Source organism: Portunus trituberculatus, chromosome 45, assembly GCF_017591435.1.
Source record: "Portunus trituberculatus isolate SZX2019 chromosome 45, ASM1759143v1, whole genome shotgun sequence".
Classification (NCBI taxonomy): domain Eukaryota; kingdom Metazoa; phylum Arthropoda; class Malacostraca; order Decapoda; family Portunidae; genus Portunus; species Portunus trituberculatus.
Window position 1 is genome coordinate 10052480 of NC_059299.1, and position 21242 is coordinate 10073721.

The following is a 21242-nucleotide window of genomic DNA, read 5'->3' on the forward strand; positions in this document are numbered from 1 at the left end:
TTATTAATTTTACTCTATTTTACAAGGTGTCCCGTGAACCTGTGAGACAAACGGTTCAGGCCAGCACAGATTAAAGGCAAATATTCTGAAACACTTTGCTCTCTCACCGTCACTGTTTTCCAAAGGCTCCAGTTGAAGATACTCGTGTTTTTAAGAGTATTTTTATGCTTCTGGAGATAGATTGGCAAGATTTCTAGTTTATTGAAGGGAGAAACTGTCTAGAAAACCCGGTTAATTGTCTCTGTGGCCTTGGAAAACTGTCGTCGTGAGAAGGGAAGGCGTTTCTGAATACTGGCTTAAGAACCACTGAATTAGAACGTGTCGGTAGCTCACTAATTAGCACTTCCTTAGAAACAAGAGTGTGTGTGTACGTGTGTGCGTGTCTTTGGTTTTGTTCACCCCTTCTTACGTGCGTTTGTGAGTGTGTGAATGCCTCGTCCTTCTGTCAGCGCCCCCTCTTCTCTCCCTTTGGCTTTTAAGTACCTGCTGTTCATTCCGTGTTTACATTTTTCGCAGGACTCCGCCGTAAGCGAGGTATGGTAAGGCGGCGCTGGGACCTCGCGCCCACGCCCACTCACAAGGCTGGCGCTGAGAACTGAGAGGGCTGTGTGTCTGAGTGCGTGTTTTAAGGGTTTAAGGGTTTTTTTGAGGGTTTTGTATGGATGGTTGTTACTTTTGCTTTGCGTATGTGTTGTGGTGGTGGTCTTGTATGTTTGCATGTTCGTATGTGTGTGTGTGTTTTCTTGTGTCTAAATGCGTGTTTTAAGTGTATTTTTTTTAGTATCTTTGGATGGTTTTGTTTCTTTTGTTTTGCGTATGTGTTGTGGTGGTGGTCTTGTATGTGTGTATGCTTGTATGTATGTATGTATGTGGTTTTTTCTTTGTGTGTGTCTGAATGTGTGTTTTAAGTGTTTTTTTTTAGTTTTTATGGATGGTTTTAGTTCTTTTGTTTTGTGTATGTGTTGTGGTGTGTGTGTGTGTGTGTATGTGTTTTTCTTGTCTGAACGCATTTTGTCACTGTGTTGTGGATTCAGTTTGTGTGGATGGTGGTGTGTGTTTTTCCATGTGTCTTTGTGTATATATGTATGTGTGTCAGTATCTTTCTTGTATGTTAATGTATGTATTGGTGTTGTGGCATATTTATGTATTTTATTGCTTTTTTATTACATCTGTGTCTTTGTCTTGTTCTCGCTCTACGTATGTATGTATGTATGTATGTATCTTGTTTCAATACGCTTTGGTGTCGTAGTCTCTGTTTGTATGTATGTGCCTTTCTCTCCTTGTTTGGTTCAGTGTGGGATATATTTGTAACTTGTGTATTTGCGTATGTCTGTGTGCGTATGTCAGTATGTCATGTTGGGGCTTAAGTATCTTGTTTGAATGTTCTCTGTCACGTGATTCGAAGGCTTTTACAACATTGCATCTGTCTGTATGTATGTATGTGCTCTGTCTCTCGCTCTGTATATCTTTCCTTTTATTATTTCTTTATTTCATTTCTCAAGGTGATTTTTGGTTGGTATGAAATTGTATCAGAAAAGTTTACATTGATTTTTTTTTTTTTTTTTTTTTTTTTTTTGTGTCGAATTTCTGCTTCGTTTCGGCGGACATGAATGTTTGTCTATGTTTGTTTACTGCAATTTTCTGTGTTTTTGTTGTTTTTTTTATAGCATTGTGTGTATCATTGTTGATGGGTTTTTTTTTCTGACTACGTATATTGTTGTTGTTGATGTTATTAATCATTATTACAATACTGGTGTATTACGCTCTCCATTTTCATTTTAAACTGCACATCTCTCAACTTTTTTTTTTTTTTTTACCTGCATCTAAATCTCCTCATGTGTGTCCTCAACTCTCCTTGTGTTCTCCTCCTCCTCCTCCTCCTCCTCCTCCTCCTCCTCCTCCTCTTCCTCCTCCTCCTCCTCCTCCTCCTCCTCCTCCTCCTCCTCCTCCTCCTCCTCCTCCTCCTCCTCCTCCTCTTCACGTCTCCCTTTCTCCAGTTCCTCTCCATCCTCCTTCTCTTCCTCGTCTTCTTTTGAATTTAAAGTTTGTTGACAAGCTTCTCTTCTCGGCCCAAGTGATGTTCGGGGTTAATTTTTCGGCTCTCCTTTTCATACTTTTCTTTTTTCAAGGGTTTTGTTTTATTTTACGAGGTCTGCTTCACAAAACTTTCCTGGAGTGGTCTTGTGATTTTACTTTCTTTTTCTTTTTTATCTGTTTTTGCATTTATTTTTTTTTTCTCTCTCTCTCTCTCTCTCTCTCTCTCTCTCTCTCTCTCTCTCTCTCTCTCTCTCTCTCTCTCTCTCTCTCTCTCTCTCTCTCTCTCTCCCCGTGTCTTCTCATCGGTCGCTCGTTCGTTGCTTCTCATGTTTCCTGTTCTTTCTTCTCTTTGTTGTTCTCTTTCTCATGTTCTGTCTTCTTATTTGTCTTCTTTCTGTCTTCGTTTATTTTTTCTTTATTTTTTCTTCGTCCATTTTTCTTTTCCCTCTTTCTTTTCTTTATTTCTCCTCCTCCTCCTCCTCCTCTAACTTCAACTCCTCTTCCTCCTCCTCCTCCTTCTCCTCCTCTTCACTTTTCGTCTTTCTTTCATTAACAAAAGAACAGTGCAGAATCACCTATATTTCTCCTCCTCCTCCTCCTCCTCCTCCTCCTCCTCCTCCTCCTCCTCCTCCACCTCCTCCTCCTCCTCCTCCTCCTCCAGGCCCCAGTAATGACCCCCAGGACGCGCGTCGTCAGCCAATCCTGGAATGTTTATTGGTGTTCTCTGGATGTTTATTGATATTCTAGGCACGTGGGAATGACGGAGGAGGGGAGGAGTGGGGAGGGGTTGGCAGGGTGATGAAGGAAAGGGGGTGATGATGGAATGGGGGGAAAGTTGGTTTTGGATGTTGTTGTTGTTGTTGTTGTTGTTTTGATTTTTATCCTTTCTTTTTCTTTCCTAATGTTTCTTTTTGTTTTATTTTCGATTTATTGATTTTTTTTCTAGCTTTTCTTCCTTTTTTTTGCGTTTTCTATTGACACTATTTATTGATTTACTCTTTCTGTTTTTCATTTTATTCCTTATTTTTCTTGTTTGGTTTCTTTTTATGTTATGTTTTGAGGTATTTTATTTTGTGTGTCTGTTTCCTCCTTTTGTGCGCTTTTACTGTTGTTGTTGTTGTTGTTGTTGTTGTTGTGGGTTTTCATGTGTTTCCTTGTTCAATTTGTTTTGCTTCCTTTTGATGCTATTGATGATGATGGTGGTGGGTGCAGTAATGACGATAGTGGTGGTGGTGGTGGTGGTGGTCATTGTTATCGATATTTTTTATTCGTTTGAAGATTCATAAATAAGGTCGGTCTCTCTCTCTCTCTCTCTCTCTCTCTCTCTCTCTCTCTCTCTCTCTCTCTCTCTCTCTCTCTCTCTCTCTCTCTCTCTCTCTTACTCATTTTTTCCCTCCCTTTTCCTTCCTCCACATTTTCTATTTTCTCAACGTTTTCCTTTCTCTATCCCACGTTTTCTCTTTCTTCTCGTTTTCTTTTCTTGCCATTGTCCTCTCACACGCTTCCTTTCCTCCCGTCACTCCTTAGTCCTTACGCGTCTTCCCCCCACGTCGCCTCTTCCCGCAGTGCAATGACCTCGTGACCCGGGACGCAGGACAGGGCACACTGACGTTCTGCTTCCCGCTCTTTACCTTACCCAGATTTCCCCAGGTACCCATTTATCGACCTAGACCACCGCGGAACATCGCCAGCCTCGCCTCCCTCGCCTCCCTACCCTGTCTTGCCTCCACTCGGCTTGACTCAGACACAGCCCAGAGGATTCCTGCGTAGCTCCTTGGCCCGTTTTCTGTATTCTGTGATGTTCTGCTCTGCTTTCTCTCTCTCTCTCTCTCTCTCTCTCTCTCTCTCTCTCTCTCTCTCTCTCTCTCTCTCTCTCTCTCTCTCTCTCTCTCTCTCTCTCTCTCCATGACTATTTTCCAAGGTTACAGTTTACAGATATCATTCTTAGGAGTGTTTTTGTTGTTAGTGGAGAAATTTTGTTAATCTGCCACTACAATCGTAAAAACGTCCTGAAAAACGCTTTACTTTCTCACCACGTCTATTATCTAAGTTAAATTGGATTCTTAGGAGTGTTTTTGTTGCTAGTAGTGTAAAAATCATATTCATCTGACGTTGTGTTTGGATTAAGTAACGCGTTAAGGTACACGATAGACGAAGGAAGATCAAATTGCAAGGAACGCGTGCAGGCATTAACGAGACTGTGGGTGATGCAGGGGACTGAGGCCAAGGACAATTAAGATGTTAGTGTAGTGTATTTAGACTAATATCCTGAAGAAATGATACCTGAAGTAGATCATTGCAGAACACTTCTTACGGAGGGGAAAAAACTCAGTGTTTATCTTTTCAAATTGTAGTTTTTGTGAAGAAATTGAAATAAAACATATGAAGTGTAGCCTTGAGAATGACACGTAGTAACTGACAAGTACAAAGAACTCACATCAGAAACAGATCAATGCAAATAACTCCCGGGAAATTAAAGATCAACATTTACCTTGGCTGGGAATTTCCACATATTGTAATGTTGGTGAAGAATTGAAGCTTTAATGGCGCGTCACGAGAGGCTGGCGGAGAAAAGAAGAAAAATCACCATAATCCAACCTGGTGTTATTGAGGCTCCCTGCTGGCGAGGCTCCCGGGACGACGCGCTGATTGGCTGTCAGGGTCGCGGAGGCCGAAGGGGATTGGCCGACGCTGCTTATTGAGGACTGGGACTGAATGAGGCTTTTTTAGAGGTTCCGGCCGCGTCAGGTTGAGAAAAGCCCCCTCCACCCCCCATACAAATCACCCCACCCACCCACCCACCCACCCACCCTCCTTTCCCCGTCTACCTCATCTATGTTGTCCCCTGCTCCCCCACCCTCACTCCCACCCTATCCATGTCCACAATACCCCCTCACCCACTCATTCCTCTCCTTTCCCCTTCTCTCCCTCTGGATCGCCACCCTCCTGTCCTTCCCCACCCAGTCGTAGCCCCCTTGGCCCCTATCTTCTCCCCACAGTACCCCATCCTTCCCCTTCCCTATCTGTCCTCCCACTCCCTCTTTTTATCTTCCTCTCCTCCTGTTCCCCTCTTCCCTTCCATGCTCTCCCATTCTCCTTCCCGCCATTGCCCTCTCCATCCCCACCTAGTGTTACCTTACTCCTCCCCACAAATACCCTTCCTCCCCTCACTCTCTCTCTCCCACCCCCTGATCTCTTCCCCTCCCTCACCGGCCCCAGGAAATGAAAGCCAGAAAATACGGAAATTAGATGGAACGTGATCGCCCCAGAAATAAAGTACCTCCCAAAATATAAAGCTCTCGTCCGTGTATAATAATCGTTGGTACTAATCTGAATTAATCGCCACGTCGTAATGGATTCCTCTGTAATCGCCGGGGTATTAATCAGCGTTTGTTAAGAAGGATGGAATGGTTAGTTATCCAGGAAATTAGATCGATGTTTTTTATGGTAAATCTTATGGCCGTTTAGTGAAAGAAAATGGGAGGTGAAGGTTAATGAGGATTGCCGGGCGGGGAAGGATACTGTGGGGAGGAGTAAGGTGAATGAGACTGGGTGGGGATGGGGAGGACAGTGTGATGGCGTGTGTTTGTATTGAAAGTGATGTGTTCCAGTGACGTGTGTTTCAGATGTTTTCGTTTTTTTCATTGTTTTTATTCACTTTAGCTGTTCACTTGTCAAATTGTAAAAACTACGAAGAACGAAAGGGAAATGTGAAGGAAATTAGAACAAAAAAGGTGATTCAGAGCACAGGTTATTATCAGTTCATTAATACCACCTCCCCACCTGTTCACCTGCCCATCTGCCCACCTACGCACCTGCCCACCTCTCCACTTGCCCACCTACCCACTTGTCCACCTGCCTACCTGTCCACCTGCCCACCCCCCACTTGTCCACCTTCTCACTTGCCTACCTGTCCACCTGCCCATCTGTCCACCTGCCCACCTACCCACCTACCCACCTGTCCACCTACCCACCTGCCCACCTGCCCACCTGTCCACCCACCTGTCCACCTGTCCATCTTACTCCACCTTTCTACATTCCTTACCTGTCCACTTCCCCACCTTTCCAAATACCCACTTATCCATCTTCCCCACCTGCCCACCTGCCCACCTGCCTACCTGCCACGTTGTCGCTTATTACATTCCTGGTTGGTGATGGCGCCGCAGGAGACACGCCGGGCTGTGGTGACGCGCGGCCCTAATTGGCAACACTGGCGACATGCACACGTGTTGATTGGTATTCACCTGTCTGGGACCTGATAGAGAGAGAGAGAGAGAGAGAGAGAGAGAATGTTAGACCTGAAACCAACTTTAGAACGAAAAGAAATATCAGGAATGATGAAAAGAAAAAAATACGAGAGAGAGAGAGAGAGAATTTGATTGATTGATTGATTGATTGCTTTACTAATTGATTAAGTGAGTGAGGTAGCCATCAAATGAGTGAGTGAGTGAGTGAGTGAGCGAGTTAATCAATTATATTTACCAGTTAGTCTTAGTACATTGATGACTTACTCCTTCTATTTCAACGCTGCAACACCAACACGGTAACAAAGGATAGAGAGAAGGAAAGATAAGAGAAAAAGAGAGAAAGAGAAAGCACACAAAGACACAGAGACAGACATACACACATACAGACAGAGACAGAAACAGAAACAAAAACACCCATACATAAATTACCCATACATTGATCTATAGGTGAAAGAGACGGAAAACAATAATAAACCTGCCAAGTCGAGTTTTCCTATTGACACTTGAAGGAAGGGAAGGGAGAGAGAGAGAGAGAGAGAGATGAAGGGGAGGCGAGCAAGGCGAAGGAGGAGGAGAAGAGGGAAAGGTGAAGTGGGTAAATTGAAACACGTGCAAAGGGGAGAGGAAGGGGAAATAATGGGAATGAAGGGTGTGTAAGGGACGGCTGAGAAAAGAGGAGAGAGAGAGAGAGAGAGAGAGAGAGAGAGAGAGAGAGAGAGAGAGAGAGAGACTAAATAAAAGAAATACTACAGTCAGTTGCACATTCCCTTTCACCTTCCCTATCTCACTACCCACAAAGGAAATATATAAAAAGCTGAGTTAGGTTGCCACTAATAATACAAAGCTTGCCTGACCCATACAAGCTGCACTGCTCGTGTATCAGTGAGGGAAGTTTTTTTTTTCTCTGCCATAGAATATCAACCTTTTTTTACCGTTTTGGCATTGTATTATTTTATGGTGCGTTTGTAGTGAACTGTAGCGTTTAGATAGTGTGTTTGTGTGTGTGTGTGTGTGTGTGTGTGTGTGTGTGTGTGTGTGTGTGTGTGTGTGTGTGTTATCATATGCAAACAAAAGGGACAGAAATTTAAATACCTTCCATCCACAAGTTTATGAAAGTTTGATGTATTTAACGAGTGTTCTTCAGTTTTATTTCTATTCTCTGTTATCTAATACTTTATTTTCATTATTCTTTGTTTTTATTATTATTACTAGTGTTGAAGAATGTGTTACGTATTAAGGGTATTGTTTTTTGTTAAGTATGAAGAAGACTCGTCAAGACACATACAAAAAAAGGAGTTTATGGTTTTTTTCTCATTTGTACAAACACATTGCTTTTATTAGTGATTGGAGTTACATATGTTGAATTGAGTCAGAACATTTTATTATTGGAGTATTCGTGAAAATTGGAAAGAGATGTGGTACAGGTATAAGCTGTAGAGAGAGAGAGAGAGAGAGAGAGAGAGAGAGAGAGAGAGAGAGAGAGAGAGAGAGAATATCCCTGTACTATTTGCAATTCACAAACGACTTTACCCTTTGTATATACATGCGTGTGTGTGTGTGTGTGTGTGTGTGTGTGTGTGTGTGTGTGTGTGTGTGTGTGTGTGCGTGTGTGTGTATCTGTGTATCCAGCCATTGTCTCCACACGTGCAAGAATCTTTCCCTTTATTTTCCTGTTTCCCTTCCATTATTCCCTATTTAGGTGTGTGCTTTCCTGCGCGTGCTGTTAATTACTTGCTTTCTTCCTTATCCCCACTCCTGGTGCCGCGTCCCTTCCACACACACACACACACACACACACACACACACACACACACACACACACACACCAGTAATCAGTGCAAGGGGCGTAATGAAGCAAGATGTACCAAGGCTTCATTAATACCTCACCAACTGCTCCTTTCTTTTGTTTCTCTCTGTGTGTGTGTGTCTCTCTCTCTCTCTCTCTCTCTCTCTCTCTCTCTCTCTCTCTCTCTCTCTCTCTCTCTCTCTCTCTCTCTCTCTCTCTCTCTCTCTCTATCTATCTATCTATCAATCTATTTATCTATCCTCTCATCTCCTCCTCTCCTCCTCTCCCTCCTCCTCCTCCCTCCCTCCCTCCCTCCTCTCTTCCTCTCTCCCTCCCCCTAACGCCCCGTCGATACATGATAGGAGCTTATAATGGATTCGCCACGTTTGCATAATTTTGGAGATAGAGCGAAAAAAAAGTGTACAGGCTGAGTGATACATTAGTGTCCGTCCCCCAGGAATGCAAGGGTCCGTGTCACAGGGTTCGCCAGCCTTGTCATAATGTTTGGGACGTGTTTACCTTTCTTTTCCCTTCGTCGTCTTTTGAAGTGACTGAGGGAGGGAGGGAGGGAGGGAAGTGTGTGTGTGTGTGTGTGTGTGTGTGTGTGTGTTGGAGGCGCATAAAAAAAAGTGTATAGAAGTGTTTACTGGGAGAGAGAGAGAGAGAGAGAGAGAGAGAGAGAGAGAGAGAGAGAGAAACGAACCTGCAAAAAAATGATAGATAAAATTGGAACCTGATAAATACTCGGAATCAGAGAGAGAGAGAGAGAGAGAGAGAGAGAGAGAGACAGGGTCAGGACTCAAGGGAGCATGATATGACGGGGAACGAATGGCATGTCACACCTTGTTCCGTCCAGGTGAGGTGAGGGAGAGGGAGAGGGAGAGGAGAGAGGGAGAGGGAGAGGGAGAGGGAGACGGAGAGGAATTAAGGAGGAAACTAAGAGGAGGGAAGAATAGAGTTTGAGAGGAAGGATTAAAGAGAAGTGAGAGAAGCATTGGATGTTGTGTGTGTGTGTGAGAGAGAGAGAGAGAGAGAGAGAATCTGAGTGACAAATATGGTCCGTGGAAAGAAACCAGATTTTCACATTAGAGTTGAAAGATTAAGGGAGGCGAAAATAGAAGAAAAATGAGAGAGAGAGAGAGAGAGAGAGAGAGAGAGAGAGGGAGGAGGAGGGAAAGAGAGAGCGAGTGTCAATCTATGTTTGACTGATGATCCGAGACGTAAATGTACCTCTCTCTCTCTCTCTCTCTCTCTCTCTCTCTCTCTCTCTCTCTCTCTCTCTCTCATCTTCCATATTTCGCGAATGCTTCTTTTTTTGTTGTTGTCTTGTCTCTTCACTCCCTTATTGTCCTTCTCTCCCCCTCTCCTTCTCCCCCTCTCTCTCTCTCTCTCTCCCTCTCCTCTCCTGCTTCCTTCATCTCTCACTCTCCTTTGTTTTTGCTCGCCTTCCTCCCTCCCTCTCCTTCCTTTGTGTCGCTGGAGTCACGTCGCCCCGGGCAGGTGAAGGGTGACGGGAAGGTGAGTCTGGTTAATTTGTGATGAATGCCTGTCTGTCTTGCTCTCTCTCTCTCTCTCTCTCTCTCTCTCTCTCTCTCTCTCTCTCTCTCTCTCTCTCTCTCTCTCTCTCATATTCTCCCATTTCTTTTTCTCTCTCTTTTTTCCATTTCTCTTCATTTACTGTTCATTTTTTTCTTATCACGTTTTCCTTTCTGCTATTTTTTTTTTCCTCTCCTCCCTTCATGTAACTTCCTTCCTTCTTTTCCTCCAGTCCTCTTCTCTCTGATTCCCTTTCTTTCTCTTCCTGTATACCTTTTTCCTTTTCCTTCGGTTTCTTTTTTTATTATTTTCCTCTTCCTCTTGTTCTTTTCCTCCATTTCTCTTTCCTTCCTCTCTCGTCCTCCTTATCTCATATAATTTTCCTTATTTTCCTCCTGCGTCCTTTCTATGTTTATCTTTTTCCTCCCTCCTTTTCCTTTACTCTCTCCGTCTCTCGTATGCACCCTCTTCTTTTTCCTCTCATGATATCTTTCCTCACTCCTTTTCCTCCATTGTCTCTCTACTTTACTTTCCTCTTTCCTCCAGCCATTCCTTTCCTCACTACTTTTCCTCCACTGTCTCTCTCATTTACCCCTCATCTTTCCTCTCCTCATACCTCATTCCTTTTCCTCCACTGTCTCTCTCCTCACATCTCACCTTTCCTACCCTTTTCCTCTGGTCTCCTTTCTCCTCCTCGTCCTCCCTTCCTACCCTAAGGCATCACTCTTCCTCCCTCTCTACCCCTCTCCCTCCCTACTCCCTCCCTCGCGCGGTGATTAATACAAGTCATTGATCGTCTTCCGTGATGTAATGGCAGTGGGGACGCGGCGGGGCTGGCGGGAGGAGCCTCGGGTATCGCGCCGCTAGGGACACAAGTACTCCTGAGATTATTGCTTCTGTTATTGTTAGGGTGGTGGTGGTGGTGGTGGTGGTGGTCGTAAGATATTTTTTTATTATTATTATTCGTGTTCTTTCTCTTCTTTTTTTTTTTTTTTGCTTATCGTTTTTATTCTTTCTTTTCCTCTTTTTCTGTTCCTTATCTTTCTTTGTCTCTCTCTTTTTCTTTTTTATCTTCCTTCTCCTTTTCCTCCTCCTCCTCCTTCCTCCCACTACTACTACTACTACTACTACTACTACTACTACTACTACTACTACTACTACTACTACTACTACTACTACTACTACTACTACTACTACTACCTACTACTACTACTACTACTACTACTACTACTACTACTACTACTACTACTACTACCACCACCACCTAACGTTATTTTTAGTCTACTTTCTCTCTTCTTTTTTTTCTACTTTATTTATTTTTTGCCTGAGGTCTTGAATTCTTATGAGAGAGAGAGAGAGAGAGAGAGAGAGAGAGAGAGAGAATTATACCAAGAGAGACAAATGTGTACACGTAGATATACTGTGTGTGTGCGTGTGCGTGTGTGCGTGTGTGGGCGCCCTCACGCACTCACGTCCACCTGGAGAGCGGCTCGTGTTTCAGATAAGCCGTACAATATTTGCTTTGTGAGGGAGTTATTTCATGGAGATAAATATTGACCTGTCCCCTTTCTCTCTCTCTCTCTCTCTCTCTCTCTCTCTCTCTCTCTCTCTCTCTCTCTCTCTCTCTCTCTCTCTCTCTCTCTCTCTCTCGTTTTCGTTCTCTGGTCTTTTTTTCATTTGCCTGTCCTCCTCCTCCTCCTCCTCCTCTTCCTCTTCCTCTTCCTCTTCCTCCTCCTCCTCCTCCTCCTCCTCCTCCTCCTCCTCCTCCTCCTCTCCTTCCCCTATTCATTTGTCAGATTTCTATTACATTTTGTATATGTTTTTGGAAACCACACACATTTTCTCTCTCTCTCTCTCTCTCTCTCTCTCTCTCTCTCTCTCTCTCTCTCTCTCTCTCTCTCTCTCTCTCTCTCTCTCTCTCCAACGAATGTGTTTCCTGAATGCACGAGCGCAGCCTTGATGGGAGTGGAGGAGGTGGAGGTAAGAGAGTGGCAGAGGCCGTGGCGTGATGGATCCTGGTGCTTAGTGAGGTGGTGGTGGTGGTGGTGGTGGTGGTGGGAATGGAACTGGAGGTTGAAAAGGAGGAGAAAAAATATGAGAGAGAGAAACAATAGTAACAAGAGAAAGTGGAGAGAGAAGGAATAGAAGGAGAAGGAGGAGGAGGAGGAGGAAGAAGGAAGAGGAGAAGAATAAGAAGGAGGAGGAGGAGGAGGAGGACCATCAGAATTTATGGCTAATGTTTACAAAAATACAACAACAATAATAATAATAATAATAATAATAATAGTAATAATAATAATAATAACTACAACAGCGAAAAAATAAAGAAAATAGTAAGAGAAGAGTGATACAGTTTTCACTCGATAAACAAACAAGGAACCTGCGAAAAAACAACAACAACAACAGTAACCCAAATGAAACACATCGTAATACCTATTTGGATATGTGTTCAAATGTCAAATGCACAAAGAGTTCACAGAGAGAGAGAGAGAGAGAGAGAGAGAGAGAGAGAGAGAGAGAGAGAGAGATGAATTTTTGAAAAGTGCAACACCCAATATTTTTCTGTAAAGCTGTATTGCCTAGTGGAAATAATACATTCAGCTTTTTTTTCCCTCACTCTTTTACGGGAATGATACGTATAGCTCTGCCTGACACGCATCACTCCCGCCCCGCCGGTGTAATGGAGAAGGAGAGATATGGAAGTGTAGTCAATATAGAACGTGTCAATAAAAGATCAGGCGAAGGTGGAAATATAAAAAAAGTAATGTGTAATAGTGCGATTTGTAAGAAGTAATAGTGTGATAGTGCGATAGTCCGATAGTGATAGTGTACTAGTGTGATTTGTAAGAAGAAAAATTGGATGTGTTTCTGATTTGATTGCTTCGTTTGATTTCTTGTTTTTATTTTGCTTCGTTTCTCTTTCGTGTTTTGAGCAGTGTGGGAAGTGAAGGAGAGAGAATGACGAAGGAACGAATGAAAGAAGACAATAACAGGGGACAGTAATAGGGAAAATATATAAGGAAAGGATTCAAAAACAGTGAAAATAAAGAATGATTGTGAAAATGTAAAGAAAAGATCAATGTAAAGAAATAGTAAGTGTAAAAAGGAAGAATAATAGTAAAAATGCAAAGAAAGAATAAAGGAAAAGAGATAAGAATAATGAAAAATTTGCGACAGACTTCATCAAACACACACACACACACACACACACACACACACACACACACACACACACACACACACACACACACACACACACACACACGTAACTCCTCCTCTCTAATTACAAAGAAAACTAATCCCTGAACTTCCAACCACAACAAAACCTTTACATTCAAAACACAAGTAAAAAAAAAAAAAGAGAGAGAGAGAGAGAAAAACACATTCTAATATTCCCCTCGCTGAAACCAAGCAATAGGAGGCGACAATTATACACAGAGTCGACAGTTCTTGAGTATACACGCGGCCATTCACACTTAGGCACACTTTAGGCCTTCCCAAGTATCTAAAAGTTGTCAGTGGTTTTAACAATTCCACCCAAAACTTGTATCATTAGGAGCGTGTGAGAGAGAGAGGGAGAGAGAGAGAGAGGGAGAGGGAGGGAGGGAGGGAGGAAATGAGCAAGTAAGGCGAGGGAAGAAAAAGGGTTAGAAAGGCGGGAAGGAATAATGCGAATGAAAGGAATTAAAGAAGAGAAACTAGAGACAGAGAGAGAGAGAGAGAGAGAGAGAGAGATGAAGGCATTAAGAAAGGTATTGAGTGAAGAACAGAAAAGAATTAAGAAGAGAAGAGGAGGAAAAGAAGAAGAAGAAGAAGAAAAGGAAGAGGAAGAAGGCTTTACTTGCAATCCCTGAGAGTGAAGATAAGTTGGTGGCAAGAAAAGGATATTGTGATGACAGAACGAGACAGACAAGAAAGATGGTGATGGTGATGGTGATGATGGCGGTGGAGATGATGACTAGAGCATTCTTGAAGGATTATATAACTCGTGAAACAAGTGTAGGAGGAGGAGGAGGAGGAGGAGGAGGAGGAGGAGGAGGAAGAAGAAGGAAGAAGAAAAACCCACTTAGTAAACTCAAATAATATGAATGTGTTACAAGGAATGATAAGTAAGGAAAAAGAAAGGAAAATAACGAATGAAAGAGAGGAGGAAGAGGAGGAGGAGGAGGAGGAGGAGGACAATGCTAAGATCGACTCATAAAAACGAAAAGAAATACGACTAATAATGGAAAGAAAAAAATACGAGAGAGAGAGAGAGAGAACAGTAGGGCGTTAGGAACCACACATGAGGACAATATATTCATTAAAAAAGAGTAAGAAAGAAAAAAACTAAAGAAAACAAGGGAAATGAAAACAGGAAGAGAATAAAAGAAAAGAAATGCAACTGAGGTAAAAAAAAAACGAAGAAAAGGAATATAAAAAAACGCAAACGAAGCAGAAGAAGAAACAAAAGAGAGAATGATAAAAGAAACGAAAGAAGACAAAATGAAAGAACGTAAAAAATGAAGAGGAGGAGGAAATAAAGGAGGAAGAGGTTGAGAATGAAAAACTAGGCGAATTTATCTGAAGAATGAGGGAAGAGGAGGAAGACGAAGAGAAGAAGAATAAAAGAAGGAGGACTAGGAGGAGGAAGAGGAGGAGGAGGAGGAGGTGGCTGCATCGGTGGCAAAAAGGAACAAGAAAGTAAAAATGGACAAATTTATCGAAGAATGAAGAAGGAAACGAAAAATAAAAGAAAGAGAAAGAGGAGGAAGACGAAGAGAGAAAGAGAATCCAGAAATAGAAGGAAAGAGCAAAATTGGACGAATTTATCAAAGAATGTTGGAAGGAATGGATAATAAAAAGAGAAGAAGGAAGAGAAGAAGAGCAAAAGGAGGAGGAGGAGAAAAGGAGTAGCAGGAGGATGTGCAGAAGAAGAAGAAGAGGTGGACAAGGAGGAGGAGAAGGAAGAGTAGGATGATATGCAGAAGGAAAAGAGGAGGGGGAGGAGGAAATGGAGGAGAAGGAGAAGATGCAGAAGAAGAAGAGTAAGAGGAGGAGGAGGTGGAAGAGGAGGACGACGAACAACAACAAAAAAAAAAAAGAGAGAACAAATACAAAAAAGTTGAAGAATAAGAAGAGCAGGAGGAGGAGGAGGAGGAGGAGGAGGAGGAGGAGGAGGAGGAGGAGGAGGAGGAGGAGGAGGAGGAGAACAACATCATTATAATCATCACCATCAACAACAAAAACAATAACAAAGAGACAAACAACAACATTAAAAGTAAAATCAAAGGAGGAGGAGGAGGAGGAGGAGGAAGAAAGGAGGCGTAAGGAAGGAGGTAGTGGCGTGTACCAGAGAGGGAAAGAGTTAGAGGGAAAAATCCTCTTGAGAATTTCCCGCGTGATATTCTGGACGGCAAAGTTTTCCTGTTCCATATTTTGATCCTGTTTGAGCGAAGTTTAGTTGGCGAGGAGCCGCGGGAAGGGTACGAGGAAGAGGAGGAGGAGGAGGAGGAGGAGGATGATAAGAAGACTATGGTATGTAGGGAAAAGACTGTGAAAAGAGAGGAGAAATATGATTGTTTGTAGGGAGGAGATAAGGAAAGAGTAGGAGGAGGAGGAGGAGGAAGGAAGGAAGGAAAGAGGAGGAAAAGGAGGAGGAGGAGGATAAGAAGACTATGTAGCGATAAGATTGTGAAAGGAGAAGAGAAAAATAATTGTATGTAGGGAAGAGATAAGGAAAGAGAAAGAAGGGAGAGAGAGAGAGAGAGGGGGGGGAAAGAAGGAAACGAGTTGAAAGGAAGAAGTAAGAGAGAAAAGGGTGATAAAGGAGGAGAAGGAGAAATAAAGTAAGCAATGCGAGGATGAAAGAAATGAAATGGGAAGGAAGGAAAGGAAATGAACCGAAGTAAAAGAAATAAGGAAAGAGAGAGAAAAGAAAATGGGTGATATGAAAAATGAATAAAAAAAGACCAAAAGAAAATGAAAGAAGAAAAGAAAATGGAATAATAAAGGAGAAATATTAAAGAAAGAAGGAATAAAGAAAAACAAAAGAATAAAAGGAAAAGAATAATAAAGGGAAAAAAGAAAGAAAAAGGAGAAGATAAAAGGAAAGAAGGAAGGAAAGTAGCTGAAAGATAAGAGAAGGAATATAAAGAAGAAAGAATGATAATAAACAAGAATAGAAGAATAAATGTGAAGGAGTATTAAAGGCAGAGAAGATAAGAGCAAGGAGAACCGATGATGAAGGAGAAGGAAGGAAGGAAAGTAAGAAAATGTGTGGAAAAATTAAAGAGAGGAGAGATTGTTTAAAGGGAAAGAGGAGAAAGAGATCTTATAATTCTTCTACTTTTATCCTCAAATTGTTCCGAAGATAGAAATGAAATATAAAAGTTTTGGGCTAAGTTTGTCTTCAGAATTGCGAGGTTAAGAGTTGCCAGTTTGTTTCCTTGTAGCTTTTATTGTTATTAGTGGTAGTAGTAATAGTAGTAGTAGTAGTAGTAGTAGTGATGGTGGTAGTGGTAGTAGTGGTAGTGGTTGTCGTTGTAGTGGTAGTAGGAATAGTAGTAGTGTAGTAGATAGATAGACACTTTATTGTCTTATTGCATATACATACAATGAGAAAATCTTTGGTCATAGACAATGAATGCCACTTCACATTTCACATTTGTACTATACATGTCATGTACAACCGTCACATACACACACTATTAAAAAGGCATCCCCTAAGGTAACTATAAAGCATTTCCTCTCTTAAAGGAAGTGTAGTACAATGTAAGATAAACTCTATTATCGAGTTTCATATACATAAAATTAGGGATCCAAAGATTAAAAATTTTAAAATCCTACTTACTACACACACACACACACACACACACACACACACACACACACACACACACACACACACACACACACACACACACACACACACACACACACACACACACACACACACACACACACACACACACACACACACACACACACACTACTACTACTACTACTACTACTACTACTACTAGTAGTTGTTGTTGTTCTTGTATTAGTAGTAGGAGTAGTAGTAGTACTAGTAATAGTAATAGTGTTAGCATTGTTTGAAACTCGTAACTTTCATGTTCTAGTACCGTCTTGAGAGAGAGAGAGAGAGAGAGAGAGAGAGAGAGAGAGAGAGAGAGAGTTAATCCGACACATTTCTTCGTAAAACTATGACCAACCTCTCCTTTCTCCCTCTTGTCCTTCTGTCTCTCCCTTTCTCCCTCTCTCTCTCTCTCCCTCTCCCTCCTTCTCTCACACCCCTCATCGTGCATCCAGCGTGGCAATTCTTCACCACACTATCATTTCTTCCCATAATTCTTCGCTTCACACTCCTTACTGTCGCTCATTCACCCTCCCCTAACACACTCCCTCTCTGTGCTCTCACCTTTGTCCTCTCCCTTCCTCCGTGTATCCTCCTCCTCCGTCCTCCCCCACTCATCTCCTTCCTCGCTAGTGGGTAGAAGACAGATGGAGGAGCAGGAAGAGTAGAAGTGGTGCATAAGTTTTCGTTCGGTGGAAAATTGAAATCTGTCGAGGAAAATTGAAGTAGATTTGAAGGTAGATTGCCCCGCGGGAGTCACATGTGGGAGAGAGAGAGAGAGAGAGAGAGAGAGAGAGAGAGAGAGAGAGAGAGAGAGAGAGAGAGAGAGGACAATCAGGAATGGTACGTGACAGAAGGGAAGAGGGGAAAAAAGACACCACAGAGAAGACAAGGGAGAAAATAAGGGGAAAAAACAGGACATTTAAATATATGACGTGAATACTTGTGTTCGTGGCTCTACATACATACATACATACAAATACATACATACATAGAAAAGTTGCTTGCATATTCATATAGTGATGTGTATAAATTTGTGTTTATGGCTTATGTTTGTACATTTAGATTAGTCCCTATTTGATAAAGCAGTTTTCGTATTTATTTATTTATATTTTTTTATTATTATTGTTATTTTCTAGCTAGAGCGACATGTGAACTCAAGGGTTTTTAATGGGTAAATATCTTAGGCCAGAAGTCTGAGGAGAAAGAAGAAGGAGGAAGATGAAGGAAGGAAAAACATGATTAAATAAGGATTGTATACCACCACCTTCACTATCATCACCACACAACACATCCACAACGAGTCACCAATCCACCACCACCACCACCACCACCACACAACCCTCACAGTCACCAAACCACCACCACCACACAACCCTCACAGTCACCAAACCACCACCACCACAACCCCACAGTCACCAAACCACCACCACCACACAACCCCACAGTCACCACCACCACCACCACACAACCCCACAGTCACCAAACCAAACCACCACCATCACCACCACACAACCCCCAGTCACCAAACCACCACCACCACCACACAACCCCACAGTCACCAAACCACCACCACCACCACAACCCCCACAGTCACCAAACCACCACCACCACCACAACCCCTACAGTCACCAATCCACCACTACCACCACACACACAACCCCACCGAGTCAACAATACACCACCACCACCAACGCTCATCTGTGGAGTACACCTGAGTGCAGTCTGAGGTGTAATTCCTGATGTCCTTCTGGGGGAGTTCTATGGTGGGGTCCACGTCCAGGGGCACCACGGGGTCCCACTCGAACACCAGCTCCTCCGTGGTGTGGGATACTGTGGGAGAGGGAGGTGAGAGGGAAGAGGAGGAGGGAAGAGGAGGGAGGAGAGAGAGGGAGAGAGGGAGAGGGCAAGAAAGGGAGTGTTAGGACCGTAACTTCAAACACTGGTCAGCTCTACTACTTTCAAAAGGCTTTAGTTGAAGTTACACTGTTTTAATTAATTTTTTTTTTTTTTACGATGTCAGTGACATATTACTAAGGTTTCTGCATTGTTAAAACACACACACACACACACACACACACACACACACACACACACACACACACACACACACACACACACACAGTACCAACGAAAACAGGCCCACACACACACACACACACACACACACACACACACACACACACACACACACACACACACGGCATAACACAGTAAATTATGCTATGTATGGACGAAGAGAGACAAGAAAGGAAGGGAAGGCAACCAGGAGGTTCCGGCCACAGTGACGTCACGGCCAGGCGGGGGTGGCTAGCTGATGACGTCACTGCCCACCCTAGCCCGGCTTGGCGGGCTTTTTACGTACGTAAATAATTTTGAAAATGGCCCCTCGAAAAACGCCGCCAGGCCCGAATGCTTTCCATATTCCGACTTGGCACATACTTTAACTAACACCAAAAATATAAAAAGATTCCAAACTCCAGTAATATCAAAGATTTTTCAAAAGAACTAAAAATAAATTGTTGGAACCTTGACCCCCTTAAAAAAATAAATGTCCGCCCATTCTCACTTCAAAGGAACGAAACACAATCCTAAGAATATGAAAGGTCTTTTCCAACACTTAAGAGCGAGTTACAGCCAGAAATGAATAATTCACAGGGAAAACAACATCACTATTGTTGGAACATTAACACCGTTACAAAACTATTCTACTCTACACTAACTCCACTCACCTTGAAGGCGAAACACTTTAAAACATATGAACTATTTTTTGAAAACAATAAAAACTTGATAATGGCTCAAACAAAAAATTTTCCAAGACGTTCCAGAAAATTTGGCGCCAAAAAACACCCTTATCTAACACAAAAACCACGCCAACAACAACATGCTGCGCCACACACACGCACAGAAAACACTTCAAACACAAACACATACTTATGGACAACATCAAATATTACTATTGAGCCCAAATAAACACTCCAGGAATTAAAGAAAATAATCCTGGATTCTGGGAGGGCTGGGACCGAGGGACAGTCATATTCAAAATGGCGGCGGGGCTTTGAAGGGGTCGACCCCCCATTTGAATTTCACTTAAACATTCACTAAACTTAAACCTGGCCATGGCGGCTGTGTCTGAACAGCTGCTATGAAAGCGTAGTAACGTGGCAGCATGTTGTGGCAAGACAGGCCTATAATAGAGAGAAATAAGGAATGAAATGGCGAATAGAAGAAGGATGTTAGAGGGCGGCGGGATCTGTGGGTGGGGAAACCACCCCCCAACCGTCCCTCCCACCTAACCCCTAGGCCTTTAGAAAGGGCAAGAATGGTATTTGATGATTTTTCCTGAGTTAGCCTTTGGCTGTGACTGGCCTTAATTCAACACTGCCACACGGTTGCTGGTTACCTGATAACGGAGTCCTACCTCTGCATGGTTCTGTTTTGTGGCGTACCAATCCCGATATAAGATGATTTGGAGACGAACAAACACCGGCGTAGTCTTGCTGTTGTCACTACCCTTGGAAACACTTAGAAAATCCCGTGTCACTTTCTACACTTTGTTTCAGAAATCTTTAATATGTCATTAGTATCGTAAATGCACTCTTAAAATCCCGTGTCAATTCAACTTTTAAAATTTTATGTTGTAGTAGTTGCTTCAACTTGCTCACCCGCCCACTTCCTCCCGCCACGAAAGACTGAAAAGGCAGCAAGGTGGGTGGGGCAGACTCGTGACGCCGCTGCCTGGATCACAATTGCCATGTTAACTATTATTTGCAAAAGAAAGTTCGCTATCGGAGTGATACTGCTACTACTCCATAGGTGGGTAGTACAACTTGTCCTGTACTTATATTCATAGTAACAGTAATAGTACGTAATGATATAAACAGGTTTAAAGTAATGTGAATCCTGCTGGTTCCTCACTATAGTGGGAACAGGCGCTGGATGACATTTTCATCAGGAATATTTTGAGAGAGAGAGAGAGAGAGAGAGAGAGAGAGAGAGAGAGCTTTAGTTCATCCTTTGACACTGTCTTTATATGTAACATTTACGAGGCAGAGCAAGAGAAAGACAATGTTGACTTCCTTTTACCCTTTCAATGCCTGCATATTGACAAACACACACACACACGCCCGGTAGCTCAGTGGTTAGAGCGCTGGCTTCACAAACCAGAGGACCGGGGTTCGATTTCCCGGCCGGGTGGAGATATTTGGGTGTGTCTCTTTCACGTGTAGCCCCTGTTCACCTAGCAGTGCGTAGGTGCGGGATGTAAATCGAGGAGTTGTGACCTTGTTGTCCCGGTGTGTGGTGTGTGCCTGGTCTCAGGCCTATCCGAAGATTGGAAATAATGAGCTCTGAGCTCGTTCCGTAGGGTAACGTCTGGCTGTCTCGTCAGAGACTGCAACAGATCAAACAGTGAAACAAACACACACACATATATGTAAAAAGAAGCTAAATTGAAAAGATGAATAAATAAACACCTTTACATCACCTAATTAAAAAACGCCATTACTTTTACAACTTCACCAAACTATATAAGAAGTATCCACCAATAGGGAGCCAGATAAACAACCCCTTCTGCCAGCCAACCAATCACTGACGAGTCTGAACCTGCTTGCCTTTCGGGACCACACGCTGATTGGCTCCTGACTTTACGAGGGAAGAGATGACGAGAAGAGTTTTATGTCATTATTATAAAGTTTAGTTGTTATGGGACAGTAGAGACGTATCACTGTCATATTCTGCATTATTAACTCTCAGTGAGGGAGGATGGAGGGAAAGAGACATGGAGGAAAGGAAAAGG

The 21242-nt window shown here is 42.9% G+C and overlaps 1 protein-coding gene across 21 annotated transcripts in view; it reads left to right on the top strand.

The window, feature by feature from the left end:
- LOC123519336 (cyclin-dependent kinase 14-like) overlaps positions 1-21242 on the top strand; it is a 374184-nt gene that overhangs the window by 258198 nt on the left and 94744 nt on the right. For 14 of the 21 annotated variants that reach the window (XM_045280565.1, XM_045280562.1, XM_045280566.1 and 11 more), the window contains one exon: positions 517-534. The exons of the other annotated variants lie outside the window; for them this stretch is intronic. In XM_045280565.1, the coding sequence (XP_045136500.1) occupies positions 517-534 (18 nt within the window). The remainder of the gene's footprint in view (positions 1-516; positions 535-21242) is intronic. 21 annotated transcript variants of the gene reach the window in all.